Source organism: Chaetomium tenue, assembly GCF_020726465.1.
Source record: "Chaetomium tenue strain MPI-SDFR-AT-0079 chromosome Unknown F5144scaffold_3, whole genome shotgun sequence".
NCBI classification, from domain to species: domain Eukaryota; kingdom Fungi; phylum Ascomycota; class Sordariomycetes; order Sordariales; family Chaetomiaceae; genus Chaetomium; species Chaetomium tenue.
In genome coordinates, this window is record NW_027117331.1 from 3,860,489 (window position 1) to 3,882,510 (window position 22,022).

Consider the following 22,022-nt stretch of genomic DNA (forward strand, 5'->3'; position numbering starts at 1 on the left):
GCAGATGCGGATGAGGATCCTTACCCCACGCTCTTGTGTCTCTTCCACGTCTTTCCGTGCGCCCCAGATATTTGCCTTGTTTTCCCTTCGAACGCTTTCGGCGAAAGGCATTCTTCGAGGACTGGGCTTGTGAATTGGGAGTGGATGAGGTTTCGCTGTCGCTGGAGATTCCCCTGAAATTTGCAGGGACTGTGACGTCATACTGGGTCGGTATCAGCTTGGCGCCAAGTTCGGTTGCCCCTTGGAACATTTGCTCCCATCGAAGAAGCCGAGAGGCCCCAAACTTATCACCCGTAAAGTTAACTAACTACCCGCCGGAGCCTCCCCTCGCCGTTTCGACCTCGGGCTCGGCTGTCAAAACCAAGTGGTGTTGGTACTAATAATAACTCCCGATGAACACGGACAAATGGCGATGTGGACCCTGAATCTGTTGAAATCGCTCCATCCCTGCAGAACCGCGCTCAAATGATTGAAACAGGCCATCGTCCCAAATTTGAAGGGCGGTTCCTTGCGGCAACCCTCCCGTCGGGTTCAGGAGCGGTCTAGATTCGTCCGATTGTTTCAAGATGGGGAGAAAATCATGTTCGTGATAGTCGCACACTCAAGTCCACTGGAGCGGCATTAGGAGTTACACGAGACTACTGTCCCATATTCTCTGAATATTCGGGAGCGTGGGGAGAAACACGGCAAGTCTTTAGGGCCGGGGCGGGGGTCTCACAACCACGTGGTTTTGCGACTGCCTGATTCGGTCTTGGTTGAGTTTGTGGAAAGTCTCTTCAATTTCCCCAACGCCTGACTTTCTAGAGGAATCCCAGTACCAACGGCTGTGGAAATGCGTCGCGGAACATATTTGGAAATGAAAGCAACAGGCTTATCCATTTTTAGTTTTGTTTTGCTCGTAAGATGAGAGCGCAACAGAGTAATCGCCGGCGGCTGAGCTGAATTCATGAGTTATCGAGGACGGGAGGATTCATCACTCATGAACCCATGCAACACAAGCTTCGGCAGGCACTGTAGCATCGGGGCGGGCAGCATTCTGAGTGGTTTCACAAGCCCGACCAAGGATAGAAGAGCGCCATGTCTTGCTCTTTGTATACAAATAATATTCTTGTTGGCAACCTATCAGGAAGCTACCTCGATCCCTATCTAGGTAGTTATCAGTTTTACCAAGGGCCTGAATAGTTATTGGATCAAGCAATCCCACCATTTTCGCCCCGGATCGATTGGTCTGACTCCCTCGTTACCTACCTGGGTACCTAGCTGCTCCTCCTGCACGCCTGTCAGTTGGGCACGTTTTGATGCCAGAGCCTAAACCCGAGAGCCAACGATGGTCTCATGGGTCGCGAAATATCATGGCGTTCATTGGCCCCCGCTCTCTTCGACAAGGTGCTCAGCCGCACTTTCCTCCTTCGAGGAAAGCGTGCTGGCTGGTTTGACGCCATGCGAATAGCTCTTGTTTCGGCATGTTGGGGCTTCCTGTCCAACCGCGGGACAATTCAGCACCGGCCCTGACGCCCATATCTTCCCCATCTGCACTGGCGCAGCGCATCGGAGCCTCCTCCCCGTGACCCCATCTTCCGAGTCGAGTCCCTCATCCGTGATTTGTGACGGGTTCTCGTTTGCGATGCATCTCATGAGCGGGATCGCGACGACCTTTGCTGCTTAAGCGCCTTGAGGTCTTTTTCCCCTCCCACTTCCCGTCTCTAACTCGGCGCGATCTGCACAAGCCTCAGAAGTATCACCACCACGAGGCTGCGCCGCCTCAACTTGTCAACATCCTGCCCCTCGGCCACCTGAACCCCACCAAATTTGTTTTCGGCGAGCGCGCCAGCGCATTTCACAGAGATGTCTGGTCTGCCAGAAAACTGGGAATGGGACTATGACGGGAAGCGCTGGTTTTACCGCTATAAACCCACTGGCCTGATCCAGTTCACCTTCCCAAAGCCTGGCGATGAGTTTCCCGAATTTGTCGACGACACCTCGGGCCCCCCCGATCTTCCACCCGAAGAGAAGCTCGTTAGCCAGCAACAGATCAAGAGGAGGAGTACGCTGGGCGAATCGCAATCCAAACAAACCTCCGCGACCACTCGGAGAGACCGGGCACCCTCGAATGCTGTCTCGGATATAGATGATGGTGGCGGCCCTTTTTGGCTCCAGCCTGACGGCCTCATGTATATGGGGCCCGGCGCGTACAATGACATCAGCCCTTTGCAGGAGGAAGAGGAGGAGCGCGGTTTGGGAGGTGGTAGCGGTGGCGAGGTTTCAAACATCCCAACACCTTCAACTGTTGCGATCAACATGGCGGCTACGGCGACTGCGTCGACAACTGAGGTGGCCCCTAACGAAAGCCCCGTGCCACCAACGCGCACACAGATATCACCAGTTGCGAGCGTGAACACCACACCACCGGCTATCGACAGCGTCCCCGCCGTGGCAACTCCTGAACTGGACAGCGGCGTAGTCGTCACAGCCGGCGAGCCTGCCCCAGCCGATGTTGTCGAAGCACCGCCCGAGATCCCCCTTCTGGACAGTCGACAGATCCCTTACAACCCGATTGGCTTTATGGCGGAACTTGCCAGCGAGTTTACGGCGCAGTGTGACGACGAAATTAACCCGGCCCCCGTGGAGTTGCCCAGTAATGAAGTCATGGTCGACGCATCAGAACCTGCCCCCTACGCCAACGCTTTCCACTTCGCCCCGGTCGAGCTTCCATTGACCGAAGCCCGCCCCGGACGTAACTCCCTAGGTAACGCCGCCGAGGAAAAGTCGCTAGCCACGCAGGTCCCATTGCGGGAAGAGCAAGAACAACAGCGGAAGGCACACCAAGCTGTACAGGAGTTGCTCAAACGGCCATATAAGCCTGCTCGTCAGAGCTCTCTGCCTCAGTCTGTAAGCGCTATCGACCAACCCTCGAATCCTGCCGCCTCTGGCCCGACACCCGAAAAGTATCAGGCATATAACCCTGCGAAACATGCCCTGCTCGGAGCTGCCACTGGGAGCCGGTCTTCGACCGTTGAGCCGCGGGGTCGTCAGCCCTTGCCAGCTGACGATAATAAACGACACACCTTGGCGGGACCGCCACCACTGCCTTTTTCAATGTCCGAAGACACCCCCCCGCCGCAGCCGGGCCATGTGCGGCCCCTTAAGTCGCCCGACAGTGGCGCGCGGACCACGGCTCCCGGTTCTGGGCCACGCCCTGACAGCACCTCCGGCCCCATCGCCCAAGCAAACCCCGGCGGCCTCGCGCATTTTCCTTCAGTCCTCCAACCCGCCCGCGGCCGTCCTGTCCTACGCAATCAGACGCCTCCCCAAAGCCAAGGGGCCAGCCCAGCCCGGTCCTATCAGGCTTATAAGCCATATCGTGACCTACAGCGGGACATCGAGGATACGGTTCAGCTTTTATCCAAGGGCGGATATGGCCAAGGGACCACAGCAACCCCGGAAACACCCGACCCCGCGAGGCCTCGAGTTTCTAGGACAAGCACCCTGCCGGCCCATCTTCCCGCACTCCCATTCATGGGCGTCCGTCCGCATCTACCGCACTCGGTCACAAGCGAGCCAACTACTTTACGAGATGTACAACCCGGCCAAGCACCTTCCAGCGAGTCCCCACAGTCATACCCTATCTCTCTACCGCCCCCGGGCTCGGACGTTCCTCCGCCCCTGAATCTATCTCGCAAGTCACCACCACCCCAGAACGGCGCTCCAATCTCTACCAGTATAGTTGAGCTAGCAGTCACAGCCAAGCCGGACGTCGTATCACGGGAGATCACCCCTGCGCCGTCCGGTGCGATAATTGCTTCTGCTCCGGTAGCCAGCTCGATTTCTGAAATGAATCCAGGCCGGCCTAGTTTACCTGCTCAGGTCAAGGCCGGTGACCATCCTGAGCAAAGCGGTGCCGTGGTTCAGCCTGATCCCCTCCCTATTTCAGACCGGCCTCGCCAAAGCTCACCGGACACAGCTGGTGATGCTAAACAAGCCATTGCAGGCGGGTTTGGTGTCACGGTCGAACCCACCACGTCACCTCCTCGGGGCCTTGCCTCGGTTCCGCCTGTTGCTGTGAAGTCTGAGGCCAGCACCAACCAGTCAACCCCGGCAAATTCATTACCCCCACAGGCCATCCATTCTCTACCAGAGACGGCCAGCGCACAAAACTCATCGCTCATCTCGGGTGTTTCTGGCCTGGGAATTAAGTCACAGACATCGATAGGCGGCCCGCAAACAGTCGCCGCCCAGAAGCTAGTGCTCTCAAAGTCTGAAGGCGGGGGGCGGGAAACTAGCGATGCCTCTTCTCGTCATGGTTCGGTTTTATCTGACGCTCACCATCCCTCCCATGCCATTTCGGGCTACCAGCCAATCGCCCAAGTCCATACCCAGCCCGTACTGCAGCCTACCAACATGACGATGGACCCAGCTGTCCAAACCCAGGGTTCATACTTTCCAGCTGCCTCAACTACTCCGCTAGCGTCTACGGTGGACGAACCTAGGAATCCCACTCATGGGCAGGCTGTGGCACCCACACCGTCATCGGTCACACCTAAACCGCCTAGCCCCCGGACTCCTAGCCCTGTGTCGCGCGCTTCGTCGCCGCCGACTCGAGTCGACTCCACGCAGGGCTTCCCAGTCTTGACACCACCCGTGCCAACCTCGAACAACCTTCCGCAGCATCCAGTAGCTGCAACCCAGACCACACCAGGCCAATCTGGCTTCCAAACCCCCGGAGTTGGATCCGGTGCCATGGCGACACCCTCTTCATCTGGGCCGCCTATTGGCATGCCAGTGGCAAGTTCGGGCGCACATCCGCTTGGTTTCCATCCGGTGAATACACCCCCAGCTTCTTCACCGGGGCGCGAGCAATCCGCCTCTCAGCAAAACGCCGTTGCATCTCCGCAACCCGCCCCAACGGCCCAGAACAATGCCGGAGCTTTCCAGCCCGGAGGGACCTCGAACCAGAAACAATCTGGAGCAGTGCCAGTTTCTATGCCCACCCCACCGCCGGCACAAAACTCCCCCAACCGGGGCCCGCCTATGCCAGTTTCTCCATCCTCCCATCACCAGCCAACGGCCGTATCCTCTCCCACGCCAACACCGAATCAGGGGCAGAAGACAAGTCAGGCGACTGTGCCGCAAGTGCTCCCGATTACTGGGCACGGTCAGGTTCCTGTACCACCAAACGGCCAAATGCCACCCATGCAGCTTTCCCAGGGGCCAGCTGCAACGCCCCCTAACCCGCAACAAGCACCCCAGAACATGCCCTCGAGAACCTCCACACTCCCGATGGTTTCGCAGTCAGGCCCGCCCGCTCGTCCTCCGGGTCCGGGAACAGCGCCTCCACAAATGCCCATGATGTTTGCCCCGCCGGGAATGGCTCCGGGGATACAACCACAGGGTGTCCAGCCCGGGATGCCGCCGCAGCAGTACCATTATGGCTTCCAGCCTGGTATGTTGCCCTTTCAACCAGGCCAGCAGCAGCCGCAACAGCAGCAGCATCACATGCCGCCCCACATGATGCAGCCAAACCAAATGCACGGCGGGCCTTACGTCATGCACCCCCAGGCCGCGCAACCTGTCAAGGAAGAAAAGGGCTGGTTCGGCCGCCTGTGGAGAGGCGATACTGTCAAAAAGGCAAACCCAATACCAGCGAACAGACTACAAAAGGGGCCGCCTCATCAAGGGCAGCTCGCGTTTCCGCCGCAATTCCATCCGAACCACCACCAGCAGCAGCAGCAGCAGCAGCAGCAGTTTGCCCATCCCGGCCCTCCGCATATGATGATGATGCCCGGCCACCCTTCTCAGCAACCACAGCCACAACAGGGTCCTAATATGTTGCAGCAGCAGCAACAACAGCAACAGCCGCAGCACCCGCAACAACAGTCGCAGCACCCGCAGCAACAGCAACAACAGCAACCTCTAACGTGGAAGCCCAACAACGGAAACGGCCAACACCCGCAGTTCCCGGCCGTGAACCACAACAGCCAAAACCAATCAACCATGCCCCCGCCCGAGGTTCTACAGGCGATTAAGCAGAAGGAGCAGCGGCTATCGCAAGGACAGGCACCTCAGGGGGCGGCGGAGGGTGCCAGCAGTGGTGGTGGTTGGGGCAAGACGAGTGGTACTGCACCTGCGCCAGCAGATTCTTCTGGGTATGATGGGTCTGGATGGGGAGATGATGATGGAGACTTCAAATAAGTCAGGGGGAAAAGGGGGAGTTGGATGGATGGATTCAGCTTGGTGGTATTGTTGCGAGGGGGATGTTGTCTCCTGACCTGGATTTGCACAAGTTCTAAGAAGTAGCAAGGGGCCGTTTCTGGATGGATATTGGGTATGATACCATTATATGTCTGGAGAGGTAATTGATTGTTTACGCTTGAGTTGGCAGCCATGGAATATCATAATCTCAAAGTAGGTACCTTACCTATTACCTAGGGACTCGGCCACATCTGCCTGCCCATCTGCCAAGCAAACCCCAGCCTTGGCAAACTTTAAATCACTGGAGTGCAGTGGCCCCACCATCCTTCGCCCAGCCACTACAGTGACTTCCACAGGCCACCCCCACCCACTGTGGCTCACAATTTTCAAGCTCTGGTCCATGTGGAATCTTTTTTGCGACGGGTCGATGAATGCCGAAGGTACTTCATGTACATAGAAATGCCCAAGATCCTCACAAAACACGCCTCTCGACACTCATAACCCCAATCATGACACCGACAACAAGAAATATCTCACCGTTTCTGGACCCAGGTCCGCGCACCAAGGCCAATTCGCTCGCGATCCTCCAACTTTCCCGCGACAACCTCCTGCCCGTCTACCTCCAGTCCCCAACCGGAAACCACGACGGCTATGCCGAAGGCGCCGTTGTCAACACGCGCTATGGGTCGTTCCCCCACTCGACCATGCTGAACGTGCCCTGGGGCTCCCAGATCCGAGCTTCCAAGGTCGACACCGGATCGCGGGGTCGCAAGCGGAAGCGCGAAGGGGCCGATGATGCCTGCCGGGACGCCACAGCCGCCAGCGAGAAGGACAACGAAGACTCGCCCGCCGCCACCAACGAAGAGAGCGCCGCCGTCAAGAAAGCCGTCGCCGACTCGAGCGGCTTCATCCACGTTCTGCCCCCGACCCCCGAGCTCTGGACGACGAGCTTGCCCCACCGAACCCAAGTCGTCTACACCCCCGATTACAGCTACATTCTGCACAGGATACGTGCGCGGCCGGGGTCTGTGCTGATCGAGGCAGGCGCCGGGAGTGGAAGTTTCACCCATGCGTCGGTGCGGGCTGTTTATAATGGGTGTCCGGCTGAGGGGCGGCGGAAGGGCAAGGTGTTCAGCTTCGAGTTTCATGAGCAGCGCTACCACAAGATGAAGGAGGAGCTTTCAGGCCACGGTATGGACGGGCTGGTCCACCTGACGCACCGCGACGTCTACAATGGGGGGTTCCTGGTCGACGGCAACAGCCCGGAGGCCGACGCCGTGTTCCTTGACCTGCCCGCGCCGTGGGAAGCCCTCCCCCATTTGTCTAGGCGGAGACCCCAGCCCCCCTTCGACGCCAAAGCCGCCGCCTCCGAGAATGACCAGGCCGAATGGGTGTCGCCGCTGAACCCCAAGAAGACCGTCTACATCTGCACCTTCTCGCCATGCATCGAGCAAGTCACCAAAACAGTATCCGCCATGCGCCGCCTCGGCTGGGTCGACATCGACATGGTCGAGATTGCCAACAGGAAGTTGCACACCTCACGTGAGCGCGTGGGGCTAAACCTCAACTTCGACCGCGGCGTCAACAACTCAGCACGCGACGTCGACGAGGCCATCGCCCGGCTCACCGACATCGAGAACCGCTTCCGGGAGCACGCCGCCAAACCCCGAGACGGTGATGAGGACATGGACTCGGCCGACGAAGGAGACGAGCCCCCCACCCCAGCGCGCGGCATTCCCACCAACGTCGAAGCCCCCCCGGCGGCGGCGGCGGAAGAGCCCTCCGGAACAACAACAACACCCCCCTGGCTGGAGGGCCGCCTGATCACGCGCGGCGAGCCCGAGATCAAGACGCACACGTCGTACCTCGTCTTTGCCGTGCTGCCCATGGAGTGGACCGAGGCGGATGAGGCGGCGGCCGCGGCGCGGTATCCGCTCGGCAAGGAACAGAGGGTGATTGGCGCGATTGATAAGGTTGCGCGGAAGCAGGAGCGGAGGGAGCAGCTGCAGAAGGTGCAGGGGAGTGGGAATCGGAAGGCGAGGCGGAAGGAGAGGGATGAGAAGATGGGGCAGGTGGCTGCTGCGTAAGGGGGGTTGTGTGGTTGGGAGGGCGGGAGAGGGGGTTGATTGGGGGCAAGTTGTGTCCCATATTGAGAGGCGTTTGGGAAGCCGGGTGCCCAATAAATAGCATTAGATTTGGTGAAAGCGAGTATACCCACGAGGTGGTATAATTTGTATGAGACATGGACATCAAGACTAGAAAGTACGAGTGTATACCCGTTCTACCACCCATTACTTTGCCATCTCAGTAAGCCTTTAAAACCTGACGTATCGGTCACCAACGCTGAGCCGCAGTGAGATTCGCAAGGGAAATTTCAACATTTGAACAGAACAGATACCGGCTCAGATCAAGACTGGTATTCCCAACATGTCCAGCAAGAGGTGCCCGTGAGCTCAAGCCGCCATCCGCCCTTGCGAACCCGGGGTGTTTTGGCCAAAGGATTGTTTACAAGACCCCGTCGCCTGCACCGTGAAGCCGGCTTCGAGCTCCTGCCTGCCACCAACACCTCGCTTTCCGTCCCATCTCGGGCACAGTACGAGCTCAACACCTGCCCACCCGCTAGCCAGTGCCAGGCCCTAATAAACAGGATTCACGCCGCCGATTAATAACTCCCCTTCGAAGACGCCGGTGGCCGAGCGGGGGAGTGCGGCACTCACCGCGGTCACCACTCTATAGTACGGGAGGTTACCAGTTCGAGCCCTTGAAAAATACCCACAGGGGGTTTTCGTAGCCCGCCACGATGGTGGCCGGTGAGCTTTTTTGTGTTTTTTTCTAGGTTTTCTTTTTTTGCACTTGCGCACTCCCCGTCTTCTGTCTTTTTCGTTTTTGCCCATCACAAAAAATGCGTTGGTTGAACGTGTTTGCATTCGAATATCAACGTTGTAAAAAACAACTCGCCCCAACGCAAGACGAGCGACATCACGCCTCCTCCTTCGCCTTGTCCTTCTCCTCGTACAACTGGGCGTAACTCGCCTTCAATCTGTCATCATAGTCAGCAACACACCCTCTAGCAACACCAAAAGAAAAGAAAAAAGAAACAACAAACCTCATCTTCAAATGCTCATCCGCCGTCATCACCCTCCTCTCCGCATACGGATTCCCCTCCGCCAACCCCCCCTTATACCCCCTCACCCTCTCACTCGGCACCGGCCCCAACTCAGCCCCCCCAAACGGATGACAAAAATACGCAATCGAATACCTCATCGCCGCGCCATCCCCCTCCCCCTCCACCACCACCCCCCCGTCACCCTCCCTCTCCCCCCTCGGAAAAACAACCCGATGCACCGTACTCCTCAGCAAACCCCCCGTCCAATACGACAACAAATCCCCCACATTGACCAACACCGGCGGCGCCGCATCCCCCTCCGCCCCCGGCGGCACCACCGGCACGGGCGCCCACGTGGCCCCATCCGCCAGCAGCACCTCCAGCCCCGGCTGCCCCCTTAACCGAAACAGCAACGTCAGCGACCCATAATCCGAATGCGCACCCGCGCGCACGTCCTCCGCCGTCGCGGCGGCGGTGCTGGGGAGGGCGGAACGGGGCGGGTAGCGCAGGAAGCGCAGGATGGTGCCGGAGGGTCCGCGGGCGCGTTCGTGTGCCGAGGTGAAGAAGGTGGGGGGGTCGACGGCCAGGCCGTGGCCGAGGAGGGTGGTTAGTTTGAGCGAGAGCTGGTAGCAGAGGTCGCGGAAGGCGCTGATGCGGGCTTCGTCGGCGGTGATGCTGGGGGGGAGGGGTTGTTGTGCGCGGTGGTGGAGGAAGGAGCCGAAGTTGAAGGCTCTGTTGTTGGTGGTGTTGCGGGTTAGGGGGGTGGGTGGGGATGGGGAGGTTTGTTTTGTTTGTTTGGGTTTGGGGGAAAGGGGGTTGTTGTTGTTGGGGTGGTGGAGGGAGGGGGGTGGTACTTACTCCTTGAAGTCGCCTACCTGTGAGGGGGTCAGCGATGTTGAGCTCCGTTAAGAGGTGTTGCATGAATGACTTACACGCTGGTTCGCGGGGTCAAGGGTCTCGTAGTTCATCCCGGACCACTGAAAAGGGGTAAGTTGTTAGAGTAATGCAAGTGGAAATAGTGATGAGTCTGATTTACTCCTCGGTTGTTCTTCTGGATCGTGCATGCTTGCTTCTCGCTCAGGGGCGCTTCAAAAAGCCTCTTGGACTGCGCAATGTCAGGGGCTTGTCATCTTCAGTTGGGGAGCTGGGAGAGTATGTTACGATCTCGAATGCCCCATCTATCGCCTCGGCGGGAATGTCCTCGCCCGTGTTCTTGATGTAGACAAAGCCATGCTCGATAGCGGCCTCGACCAAGTCCTTGGCCACCCGAGTCTGGTCGTCTCCGGAGATGTCAATGATGGGGATGTTTGCAATTTTGGCCATTTTTGAGTGGGTTTCTTTTCCAGTCACTTGTTGTCAGGCTTCTCAACGGTGGAATAATTGTAGATCTCAAAGCAGAAGGGGCTTGTGTTTTTATCTGTTAACTAGCGTTTCTCCGCTCCTCGAGGGTTGTGTCACCAAATGAACGCCCTAATTAGGTTGCTAGTCTATGAGAAGGTCGGTACTTATCAAAACGATGAAACCTGGCAAATGATTGTAAACAAAAAAATTTATATTTACCATCATCACATGGCAAAACCATCTGATATGAATTGATGCTTAAACAAACCTTCCTGGGAGCGGGTGATCAAGTACATACATGCCTTAGGTGAAGCATCTCATCACCTACAGGTAAATTTACTGAGTGTGTATTTCTCTGACCAACCCCGTTAAAAGCAAGGCCCGCCTACCTACCTAAAATCACGCAGGACCCTGTAAATGTGCCCCGTCGCAGCACTGCGCGGGCCAATGCACCCTCCCGCGTCACCCGCGAGTCTCTGATCGCCAAACGGGGATAATTTGATGAGCCCGGCGACAGCTCCTGACGCGATGCCTTCGGCGACCGTGGGCCAAGCTGCGGCAGGCATCCGCGCCTCTCCATCCATCCCAACCCAAAATTCCTCGCCCACTTAATTGCAAACCAGCCACCTAAGTCACATTATCGTGGCAGCCACCCTCGCGACATTTTCTTTCTTCCTTGTGGCCCCGAACAAGGCCGGAATTTAATTGTTGTTCGCTTCGTCGCGTGCATTTCCCGTTTCCGTGCACCTGACTTGACCCTTTGCGCCCTTCGACCTGGCCACGCACCTGCACCCGCCTCCGTCTCGACGACCATCACTGTTTCACCGGAAGCCGCCAACAGGTGAAACTCGCCAACACCACCTACGAAGCACACCATTGATTGCCCCCCAATTCGGGGTATTTAGCCCTTGCCATGGCCGCAACCCCGAGCTCGGCGGCCCTAATGTCCGACGTCGAGCCACCCAGCTCGCCTGTCCATGTCGAAAAATCATTTATGACAGCTGTTACCGAAGACGACGACACGAGGATGATGGCGACCCCAGAGCCTTCCGAGCGCCAATCCCGCGGCAAGAAGCGCGGTCGCGACGATGGCGCCAACGGCAATCCCATCGGCAAGATCCGACATCTCAAGAAGGACGACGGCGAGCCGCTCTGGCGCAAGGACATTCAATACGACTTCCTCAAAGCCGTCTTCGATAATGAGGCAAAGGTATTCACCAACAGCTACGAGAAGGATCGCATTGGCAGCCAGTGCTTCGCCGACCTCTACATCGACACCATGTCCCGGAGCAGCAAGACCAGTAAGGTCCTCCGAGACAAGCTGCTGAGTGATCGCGAGGCTGCTAAGGGCATGGCCATGGTCTGTCTCCTGGTCAACGTAGGCCGCATGAACACCACCCTCAACTGTAGGTCCTTGGTCCCTGTCCCGTCCCTTTCCCGCCTGGCGATGAGATGCTGACCGCAGCCCCAGTCTTCCCCGAGATGCGAGCCCAGCTGCGCACCTACCACGCAATCCCTTGCCTGCAGGCCCGGCAAGACCCCCATGCCTACAAACAACTGCAAGACGCCCCCAGGTTGAAGTCCATTTTGAAGGGAGGATCCGATGACCGGCCCGAGCCGACGTCGCTTGACGAGATAAAAGGGATCGATGTTCCACGCACAAATCCGGTCAACCTCCTCTTCCTCATCTGCCAGGCTGCCACCAAGATTGCGGAGCTGCACTTCCCCCCAGGGCAGGAGTTCCACGACCTTATCATGAAAACCAACTACAGCAGCGAGAGCCGTGCCCGCGCCTTTCTCTGGCTCATGTGGTTCTATCTCGAATCCGACTTCACCGAGGAAGGGTGCGAGGAGAACCCCTTCGGCGCTGGCGTGGATTACAACGTCGACGTTGCGAACCAGGGAGTTCCTCGCATAGATCCGCTTACCGAGGAGGAGGCGGCGTTGGAGAACGTCGACACCCAGGAGGAGATTGACTTTGGGTTCACGAAGCAAAAGATGCGTGCTAAGATCATCGAGGCCGACCAGCAGTTCATGGCCGAGAGCCAAGGCAAGCGAGGCGGCGGCCGTGGCCGGGGTTTCCCCGCTGGTGACGAAGTCGGGCCGACGACAGGCATCCTCCCACGAATTCGCCCCTCCAAAAACGAAAGTGACCTGGATAGCGTCCGGTCGACGCCGCCACCCCGTGCCCTTGGCCGGCAGAGCGGCGTTTTTGGGAGCATTGGTCGTAGAGGGCCGCATTCGCTTAAATACCAAGTTCTGGATGGCTCGTCCCCTGGCGGTGATAGGATGATTGAGGGTGTAATGGCGCGTAAGCCTCGCCCACCAACCGCCCACCAGCTCGCAGTGGAGCGCAACCGCTCCCAGCGCGTCGAGCACATACTCGACCGGGGCCTGCGCCGCGGCCGCCACCGCGCCCGCAAAGAACACCGCGACGAGGGAGCCGTCCTCCGCGCCCTCCCCCGGCTCGCCCAGATGGACAACCCCTTCGACGATAGCGAGGACGAGGAAGTCGCCGCCATCCTCGGCAAGCACGCGGCATCCGCTCCCAGCGACGGGAGCAAGCGCATGCGCGAGAGGGGCTACGGCGGCCTGGCCCAGCTCAAGGACGAGCCCGACGACTTCGGCGAGCAAGTTAGCTCCTACGCCGCCGCATTCCGCCGCACCAATCGCCGCCTGGCCCGCTGGGAGAACCACCAAGGGCCGCCGTTGGGTGTCATTCGGCCGGTCAAGCGGCCGAAGCTCAACGGCGCCGGCCATGGCGACGACGATGACGATGACGACGAGGAGGGCGAGGGCGAAGGCGAGGGCGAGCACTCGCCCTCCAAGGAGATGATCGACCCCGCCGAGACCGAGGACGAGAACGAGGTCATCCACGCTCGGCGCACGCAAGCCGGCCGGGGGCGCGGGCAGACCAATGGCCTACACCGCAGCGAGACGGTCGAGGATACGCCTATGGATGACGCCGATGATCTGGACGATGTGGATAAGGGACTGCTTGGCCTTGGTGATGATGACGAGGGCGAAGGGGAAGGGGAAGCGGAGGGTGAGGGGGAGGGCGAGGGGGAGGGCGAGGACGAGCTGGATGACGTCGACAAGACACTGCTGGGTATGGATGGCGACTCCGACTCGGATTGATAAATCTTTATTAGAATGAGTGGTGGAAGTGCGAGGCTAGTTCCGTTGCTCTGGGTTTCGGGCGCAGAGGGTCAAAACGGTGCCTGCCCCATCGTTGTTTCGGGGTAGACCACATAGACTGGAGTTATACTCTATGATGTATTGTATTGTTTACAGGGAAAGGCAAGGGGTTCGCTATGTGCGTGGAGTTTAGGTGCCGCGGAGTTGGCGCTGTTAGGATTAAGCGGTTGCAATTTGTCGGCACGGAATACGTTACAGAAGATGATGTGCTAGTTATTGCCCCTGCAATTGTTTTTGAAAAATCCCAAATTTCATGCTACCAGTGTAGTCAAGGGGTATATAACCTATATAAGCATCTATCATCCCCACACCTTCGACAGCCATCCCGTTCCTACCAAACAACCTTACCCCAGACTAGAAACCCCAGACTAGGACATACATACTCTTCTCTCCCTTTCCCGCAACTTACCCCGACCCAGCCCCCTGTCCCGCCCCCGCCGCCGGCCCCGGCGCCCCAACCAACCAGCCCACGCCCGAGACCAGCGTGCCCATCGCCGCCTCCCGCAGCTGATCCCTCTTCCTTACCCGCCCATCCCCGCCCCCCTCAACCCCACTCCCCACCGACGCCACCGACCCCGCCGCCGAAAGCGGCCGCCGTATGTCCATGCTCCCTCGCCCACCATTGTTGCTGGCATTGTCATCGCCGCCAGAAAGAGAGGGGGGGGAGGTGATTCCGGCTGCGGCTCCGGCCCCCCTGCTCCTGCCTCCGGAGTGGGCGCCGCCGCCGCCGCCGCCGCCGGCTAGCCGGCCCAGCCCGGCCGTGGCGGACCGCTGCAGGCCGGATAGGGCGGAGAGGTTGCGCTGGGCGGAGAGGACGCTCGCGCGGCTGAGGTCGAACAGCGACATGGGCGCGGCGTCTTCTTCCGCGGCGGCGGCGGCGGCTGCAGCGGCGGTTTTCCCAGGCCGGGCAGGGGCGTAGTGGGTGTGGGCGGGGGTGTCGTCGAACGCGCCCGGCACGGTTTGGTGGGGGTGGGGGTGGTGGTGGTTGTGGCGGACGCGACGCAGCTGCTCGCCGCGGGCGTCCCAGGCGTCGGCCTGGGCGTCGTCCTCGCGGGCGAGCACGTCGAGTTCTTCCTCGGCGCGGCGGAAGGCGTTGGCGATTTCTTGGAGGGTGGATGGGGGCGCGATGCGCAAAGCGGTGGCGAGGCATTCGATGCGTTGTTCGAGGTGGCGCACGGCCGGGTTGGCGCTGCCGCCGAGGCCGCCCAGGCCTGTGGTCGCGTGGGGGTTGGTGGTCGGGCTGTTGGGGGGCTGGCGGTAGCGGCCTGCCTGGAGGGCCGCGCGCCAGGAGTAGTCGTCGTCGTTGTTGGTGTTGTTCTTGTGATCTGGGGTTGGTGAGGGGAGGCGGTTGACGACGTAGGAGTAGGCGGTCTCGAAGTCGTCTTCTTTCAGGGCCGCGTCGATGCACATGGCTGTGATGCGCCGTTGCGCAGTGAGGCGATGGGTGGCTTCTTCCTCGGGGGTGAGAGGGGTTTTGGACTGGGCTGTGAGGCCGGCTTCGACCATGTCGGTGCCGAGAGAGACGAGATCGTGGAGCTGCGTGTAGCTCTTGGGGTTCTGCTCGAGGATTTTGCCGATGATGGAGACAGGGTCGGTGTGGATCCGGAGAACGACGGGTGTAAATGGCTCGCCTTGTTTGAGGACGAGCCGGTAGTCGCTGAGGGAGTGTGTCGCCCGGAGAAGGGCTTCAACCTGTTTAGCTTGTGGAGACGATGCCCCAGTAGCCGTGGGGAGAGCTTTCATTCTGAATATCTTTTGTCAGCCGCGCACGACACATGATACACTGGTCAGACTCACATGTCATTGCATTTCTTAAGCCCGCCGCGGGTACGATTGGGGTTAGAGGCATTATCATAGGCAGTCATAGCGGCGGCGTAGATGGTGTCTTGCAAAAGCTTCCGTTCTAGAGGGTCACCCAGGTTTTCATCGTATATTGACCGCGCAAGTTCGTAGCCTTTGATCGTCAGCACGTCGCTTTTGCGCGGCAGCAACAAACTTACGGGTGTTAGCAAGCAAGGCTCTTAGGATCTCGACCTCCAAGAAATCCTGCTTGACCTGGGCGAATATGCCACAAGAGGGTTCCTCGGGGGACCAGCTGGTTATCCCCCAATCTCTGAGCCACAGGATTTCGTCTCTCGCCTTCCGCCAAAACACATCATCCGTTTTCGGCCCATTGTTACTAATGGCGTGGATAAGTTTTGCTGCCTCGGCCTTCTGCTCTCTCTCGTCCCGAAGCAGGGCGAGCTCGCCGGCTCTGCGTATTGTGCAAGGGCAACCAGCCTTGGTAAGAATGTGCGCGCTCAGAATAAGCGCCTGAAGTAACGCCACAGAGGCGTCGATGGGAGAAGTCAGGGGGTTTGACGGGGCAAGCAGATTATTGCGCAAGTGGGCCATATTTTTGGCCGACATGATATCGTCGGGAACCCTTCCTGTCAGTGATGGCAACTCGGCCAGTGCTGAGGCAAGCGGAAAGACGGGCTCCAGGTCACGTAACTTGGCAACTCTAACGATGAGGCTGTATGCGCCATCCAGCGCTTTTAGGGATGTGTCGGGGATGAGGTAGGCAGATGCTAGGGCCGCTTGGGCATAGCTCCGCTCCAAGTAGTCCCGTTGGCCATCACTCAGTTCCATGGAACCCCAACCATCAAGATCAGCATCCTCCGGGCCGTCCCATTGCTGGACTGCGCTGACGGCCACTTGCCAATTCCTTGACGCTTGCGTGGTGAGCCAACGGAGAAGCTCATCCCAGCCAGGACATAGGTCTTCGCCCGCCCCACTCGGGTCTGGCGAGTGTGCTTTATGTGTTCCCTGCTTCCACCTCCTTTTCTCTGATAACCACGGCCCGACTAATCCCCGTAGATCTCGCCCGACGTGGGGGAGGTCGGCCTCCTGATTGCCGGTTTGGGCGAGGAGTAGGTTCACGGCAACGCGGTCGGGGAGCTGCTGGAACCCCTGGAGGGTGTATGATACGGGCGCCTGAGGGTAGTATTCACAATTCCGCCGCAGGAGTGGTAATATTGTGGAAACCAGCAACGTGCGCACGGATGGGGAGTGATCGACAAAGGGCAACAGCAGTGCCGGCAGTTCGTCGAGCAACCCGGCCTCCTCGTCCACCTTGTATGACCGGCGCAGCAAGAAGAGCGATAAACCGTCGGCGGATGAAACTTCGGGGGATTCGGGCGACGCTAATGGAAGCAGACGGAGCTTCCTGACCTTCTTCGCGGCGGCGTCCTCGGTGAGGTCTTCGACAGACGAGCAGTCGACGTCTGGGTTCGCTGTGTCTGGGAACACGCCGGATTCGAGCTGGCCGATAAGTGCGGCGTACTGGCTCGAGGGTAGCGTCTCGGGAAGGTAGGTGAGGAGGATGCGCAGCAGTAGGTCTTTTCGAAGTACGGTGCCGTGGCGGGCAGCGAGAGTGGTCAAGCTGTCGATGTCGCTATTGACGGCGCAGTGCACGGCCAGCAGCACAAGCTTTGCTGGAGAAAGCAGGAGGGCCATCGTCGCAGTCTCTGTCGCTGGAGATTGGCACAAAATTATGGGGGCATCGACGGGATGGCGGCCGAGATCATGGCTATTTCAAGGTCAGTTCAAGTTGTTGGAGCTTGGAGAAGCAGTTGACACATTCCGACTTGGCAATTATTTGGCCAAGTTGCAAGGATCCATGCCACCCTGCAGGTGGAGAGATCGGGGCCGGTAAAGTGGGACAGGCCGTGCCAAGCCCCGGTATCAAAGCCAGCAGACCCGCTTTTATCACTTACACGCCTTTGTCTCCTCCCAACTGCCGCTCCCAGGCGGGCAATGTCCATTTCGCCATCAACCAGCATGCTTGTGGTAAATCTCAAGTCAACACATCACCGCTCAGCACCGTCGCAAGTTCTAAAACAATCTAGTCATTGGTTCAATCTCGAGATAAAAACAGCCAAACGACCCCTTTTTGTAAGTAAACAAAAACAAAAGAAACGACAATCTACCCAACAACCATCTCCGTAGGCCACCCCCAAATCTACCTGCTTCTTCTAGCCACAATCTAATCTCTCGCCAACTCCCACCAACCCCCCTACTCCCTACTCAAACTCCGTGCCCTCACCCGCGGGCTGCGCCTCACCGCAGGGCGCCCAGCCCCGTCCCCCTCCCCAGCCCCGTCTGCGTCCCCCTCCCGGAGCGCGGCGCTGGCCGCCCGCTTCCGGCTCTTACCGGCCTTGGGGGCCAGAGGCAGGGGCTTGGTGGCTTGTTTCTTGGTGTTGGCTTTGGTCTCGGTGTTGGGTTCTGTTTCTGGTTTGGGGTTGGGTTCGGTGGTGGGGTTGGTGAGAGGGGGGGTGGGAATGGTGGGGATGGGGATGGTGATGGGGTTGGGTTGTGCCGTGTTTGAGGGCTCGGCTTGGGGTGAGGTGTGGGGCGGGGGGTTGGTGGTGGTGGTGGTGGTGTCGTCAATGGTGAGGCTGTGGTTGGTATCGCTGCCGGTCTCTGGCACTGCGGTGGCATCGCTTGGCTTGGGATCGGGATCGGCATTGCTCATGGTGGCAGCCGGCACCGGCACCGAAACCTTCTCCTGGCCTGCCTTGTCGTCCTTGAGACGGGCTTCCGTAACGGGATTCTCACCCTCCCAGCCTGGTCCGCTGGTGCCAGAGGGGTCGTCGGCGTACCTACCCGTGGCGAGTAGCCGGCGGGAGCGGTCGAGGTGTGCCTCTCGCGGGCGGGACCACTCGATAAACGGCCAGCCGTGCTTCTCAGCCTTGTTGCGGTCGTAGTTGATTTCATTCTCCTCTGGGTTGTTCTCGTCGCGGAATCTGCGGGGCCACTCCAGGGGATCGGACGCCTGGGTGTACACCGTGATGGGGCGCTCGCGACGGGCTTCCACCCAGCGCATAAGCTCGTTGTAGTAGTGGACAGCGTCGACACCAGATTCCAGCTGCACCTCCGGGTGCTTAACCCACTTCTCGGGCCCGGCGAGGAGGTCTGTCTCGTCAAGGTAATGCAGCGACACGCCCTCGTAGCGTGGGTCTCTAGTGAGCAGCTCGTGCACCGTCATCACCACCCCCTTGACGTCGTTGCGCTCCACGATGGCTGCCACCATGCCCCTCTCCGTGGGAGCCACCTTGTAGCCGATCTTTGCAGACACGTTGAAGTCAAACAAGATGAGGTCGTCGGTGTGTGGATCGATCAAGAGGTTGCGGGGAGCCATGTCATTATGGACGATGCCAAGATTGTAGTTCAGGAAGTCGACAACCTATTGCACACTAGGTCAGTGCTGCTAAAGGCGAGAGGGAGGGGCAGAAAGGGGTATTTACCTCCATCAGTTGCTTGAGATGCTTGAGCTTGAACAGCCGATTCTTGTTGGTACCAAGGTCGCCGCCTTCAATGAACGGGGTAGTGAAGCCAATGAAACGCTTCCCAGTCTGCTCGTCGAGAACGAGGCAGTCCACGGGCAGGATGTTTGGGTGCTTGGGAAGGCGGGCTTCAATCTGGAATGACATCCATGTTTCGCCGAAACCGTTAGGGTGATAGGCGGCGTACTTGAACACGCCCTTTTCCATTCCAGCATATGAAACCAGGTCGACTCCGGGAGAGAGACGGTCAAGCTCCGTGATGTCTGACCGGAGAATGGTCATAAACGTGCCCTGGGGCAGCTGGTACGATTCAAGGCGCGGATATAGAGGCGAACTGTCGTTGAAGTATTCAATGCCAGTGCAGCTTTTCTTGACGAATCTCAACTTGCCCGAGGTCTCGACAACAATTCCCTTGACACCAGCTGCTACAGTGTCAATGTGCTCTGCTACCAGCTCTTCGGCCTGGATGCCAAGTGCCTCCCATGCGTCGTCAAACGCATCGTCATGATCATGGCGCATCAGGGGCGAGTCCCAGGGAGTGGTTGTAGAAACAGTGATCCATTGTCTCTGGTCGATATCGTACACACAGTGATGGGCGTCGCCGTCGGCCAATCCACAGAGCAGCCCCCCGTGGCGGTAGAATCTCAAAAACTTTGGTAACATTTTTTATGAGTGTTGAATGCCTCTTTCCGGCCGTGGACGAGTGTGTGTGCGTTGAGGGAGGATGGGGGGCCTTCATGGGCAGAAGAAATCAAGCGGGGGATTTGTGAAAAGTCAAGAACAAAAAGGGGTGTGTTGAGTTCTCATGTGGCCTACCAAGTTTCTGGGCGAGCCTTTCTCCGGGCAAGTGATCTTTGTTGCTTCGCTCCGGTCACACCGCTGCCGCCTGGCGCGGCCTTTACCCCCTTTTACCTAACTTTATTGGCGGCTATCTCAGAAATTCTTATCTTTTCGGAAATCCAGTTCCAGCCTCCTTTGTCCGTTTTGGTGTTGGTCGGTTTGTGACAGCTCTCATTGCTGCCGTCCTCAGCCCCCTCGCTAGAGGGTGCTTGCATCAAATGAGTTTGCACCGGTGAGCCATGCTTTGTCCCTCCCATCCCTACCCCGCTGCAGAGCGAGCCCGGTGTGTTTGTTTCCCACCCCTCCCGGCAAGGTAGCATGCAATATCGGGTTGATCTGGGCCAGTCCACTGCTATAAATAACCCAAATTATTGGGATATAGCGAGCAAGTTCCTGACGTGTCTCAAAGGCCCAAAGAAAACGCCAAATCTGATACATCATTTGCTCCCGCTAGCCCCGCCAACCTCCATGCCCACTCTGGTGTGAGCCTTTGATCAGGTGTCAGAGCAGGGCTCCATTGGGGGAAGGTGTGGGCAATCTCAACCTTCACTGCCTTGACGCCATGTTTGGCTAGTGTTGCAATTCCAGGCCCAGCAGCCCCCTGAATCACATATCACATATTCCAACTGGTCGCAGTCACACCGCCAGTAAACTGGATCAACATTTGCATTGACATACATGACTTATGGGATGTGATTTGTGATAATTCCCTTATCTCGCTGCTGCCCAGCGAAGATAGCAATGACACTGGCTGTGCGGTGGCCCACGGATCTGGACATTTAACAACAGCTTGCCCCTTTCGTTTGGAGCGGCCTCGTTTGTCCCTCAGCAAATTGATCAGGTTCGCCTATGCACCTACCTGAATCTGATTCAACTCATCCATTGGGCATCTCAAATTCTACCATCATCATGCTTCCCAACCAGATTCCCAAAAACGTGGCAGTGCCAAGGATCAGCAGCGCCATCACCAGCCTTCCAGAGCCTTCAGAAGGCTGTAAATGCGGATGGTATGGTTACAAGTCGGTTGCGTGTCCACACCACGGTACCGAAACACCCTACAAGTGCGGCCGGACGACTTCCGAGATCAGAGATCACCGGCCGTCCAGTCTTCTGCATGCCCAAGGCTCCGAGTTTTACCCTGCCCGAGCACACCATCACTGAACCATGCAAACCATCACTGAACCATGCAAACCGTGCCAGTCCATCGGCTCTGTAAGTACAAGAGACCATTTGATATGCTCACTACCCTAGTAAAGTTGCTGACTGTCCCTTGATTGTTAGTTTGCCGGTGCTTCAGGTGCCGCGAGCACCCAGGGCGCAGCTCCGGGCACAGCCGGGGCTTCTTCAAACAACAACACTACGACGTCCACCGGGACTTCTTCAAACAACAACACTGCAGCGTCCACCGGGACTCCGTGGTTTACCTAAATCGTGGTGGATCTGAAATACAAGTTGGCCGGTGGGGGTGGGGTTGTCTTGTCTGAGAAAGAGAGGTGGTGTCTGCACTTTGGGCCTGTGGTGGTGACATTTCTAGCTTTCCTTGTTTCCTAGTGTATCGGGTTGAAGATGGCATCCAGATTGTTAAACAGATGGTTTTCGGGCATAAAGAACAGAAAGAGGGGAGGAAACTTCTTTGTAGCGCTGGTGACTGTTGTGCATAATACACGGATGTTTTCTTGAGAACCACGCAGCCTCAAAATGACGACACACCTGTGTTGCTCCAAACGACATTGATGAAAATTGTTTGTTTGACTTTGCGAGTGGAAAAGGATGTCAAACAGAAGGCTTGGCAATCCCAACTCGGTTTGTATGCACATGCATATGCACAGCAGGCACCTTGTCAGCTGTCTTATCTACCCAGGTAGGTAAGCACCACTGGCTAAAAAAGCTAGACTCGAAAGGGGAGCAAGAAATCAAGAGAGAAATACTTGTAAAAGGAATTAGGAAAAGAGAAAGAAGTAAAGGAAACCAAGAAAAGAACAACAAGTAAAGGAAACTGGGCAAAAAAAAGGTTAAAGAAA

The 22,022-nt window shown here is 58.1% G+C and overlaps 7 protein-coding genes across 7 annotated transcripts; 4 read left to right on the forward strand and 3 right to left on the reverse strand.

Moving 5' to 3' along the window:
- Positions 1 to 1,845: 1,845 nt before the first annotated feature.
- On the forward strand, positions 1,846 to 3,822 carry F5144DRAFT_468749 (uncharacterized protein; the record flags this gene model as incomplete). Its single annotated transcript, XM_066785002.1, has 1 exon — positions 1,846 to 3,822. A coding segment is annotated over one exon (1,977 nt), but the record flags the coding sequence as incomplete, so codon positions are not given.
- Positions 3,823 to 5,337: 1,515 nt separating this feature from the next.
- Positions 5,338 to 6,189, forward strand: F5144DRAFT_601708 (uncharacterized protein; the record flags this gene model as incomplete). The annotated part of the gene is made up of 1 exon (XM_066791163.1): positions 5,338 to 6,189. The coding sequence occupies one exon, from the start codon at positions 5,338 to 5,340 to the stop codon at positions 6,187 to 6,189; it is 852 nt and encodes a 283-aa protein (XP_066645305.1).
- A 356-nt stretch (positions 6,190 to 6,545) lies between these two features.
- On the forward strand, positions 6,546 to 8,284 carry F5144DRAFT_569448 (S-adenosyl-L-methionine-dependent methyltransferase). The gene has a single exon (XM_066788699.1). The coding sequence runs from the start codon at positions 6,621 to 6,623 to the stop codon at positions 8,274 to 8,276; it is 1,656 nt and encodes a 551-aa protein (XP_066645306.1). The 5' UTR covers positions 6,546 to 6,620; the 3' UTR covers positions 8,277 to 8,284.
- An 884-nt stretch (positions 8,285 to 9,168) lies between these two features.
- F5144DRAFT_646798 (uncharacterized protein) lies at positions 9,169 to 10,943 on the reverse strand (the record flags this gene model as incomplete). Its single annotated transcript, XM_066792898.1, has 6 exons — positions 10,457 to 10,943; positions 10,332 to 10,400; positions 10,228 to 10,272; positions 10,154 to 10,170; positions 9,296 to 10,027; positions 9,169 to 9,229 (listed from the first exon to the last, which is right to left on the reverse strand). The coding sequence occupies exons 1-6, from the start codon at positions 10,616 to 10,618 to the stop codon at positions 9,169 to 9,171; spliced, it is 1,086 nt and encodes a 361-aa protein (XP_066645307.1). The 5' UTR covers positions 10,619 to 10,943.
- Positions 10,944 to 11,083: 140 nt separating this feature from the next.
- Positions 11,084 to 14,073, forward strand: F5144DRAFT_531066 (uncharacterized protein). The gene is made up of 2 exons (XM_066786937.1): positions 11,084 to 12,042; positions 12,108 to 14,073. The coding sequence occupies exons 1-2, from the start codon at positions 11,550 to 11,552 to the stop codon at positions 13,772 to 13,774; spliced, it is 2,160 nt and encodes a 719-aa protein (XP_066645308.1). The 5' UTR covers positions 11,084 to 11,549; the 3' UTR covers positions 13,775 to 14,073.
- A 166-nt stretch (positions 14,074 to 14,239) lies between these two features.
- On the reverse strand, positions 14,240 to 17,332 carry F5144DRAFT_628981 (secretory pathway protein Sec39-domain-containing protein; the record flags this gene model as incomplete). The annotated part of the gene is made up of 3 exons (XM_066792360.1): positions 14,240 to 15,578; positions 15,632 to 15,788; positions 15,835 to 17,332. 3 exons carry the CDS (start codon positions 17,330 to 17,332, stop codon positions 14,240 to 14,242), a joined length of 2,994 nt encoding a protein of 997 aa, XP_066645309.1.
- Positions 17,333 to 17,618: 286 nt separating this feature from the next.
- Positions 17,619 to 20,225, reverse strand: F5144DRAFT_628982 (uncharacterized protein). The gene is made up of 2 exons (XM_066792361.1): positions 19,123 to 20,225; positions 17,619 to 19,061 (listed from the first exon to the last, which is right to left on the reverse strand). The coding sequence occupies exons 1-2, from the start codon at positions 19,822 to 19,824 to the stop codon at positions 17,892 to 17,894; spliced, it is 1,872 nt and encodes a 623-aa protein (XP_066645310.1). The 5' UTR covers positions 19,825 to 20,225; the 3' UTR covers positions 17,619 to 17,891.
- Positions 20,226 to 22,022: the final 1,797 nt, after the last annotated feature.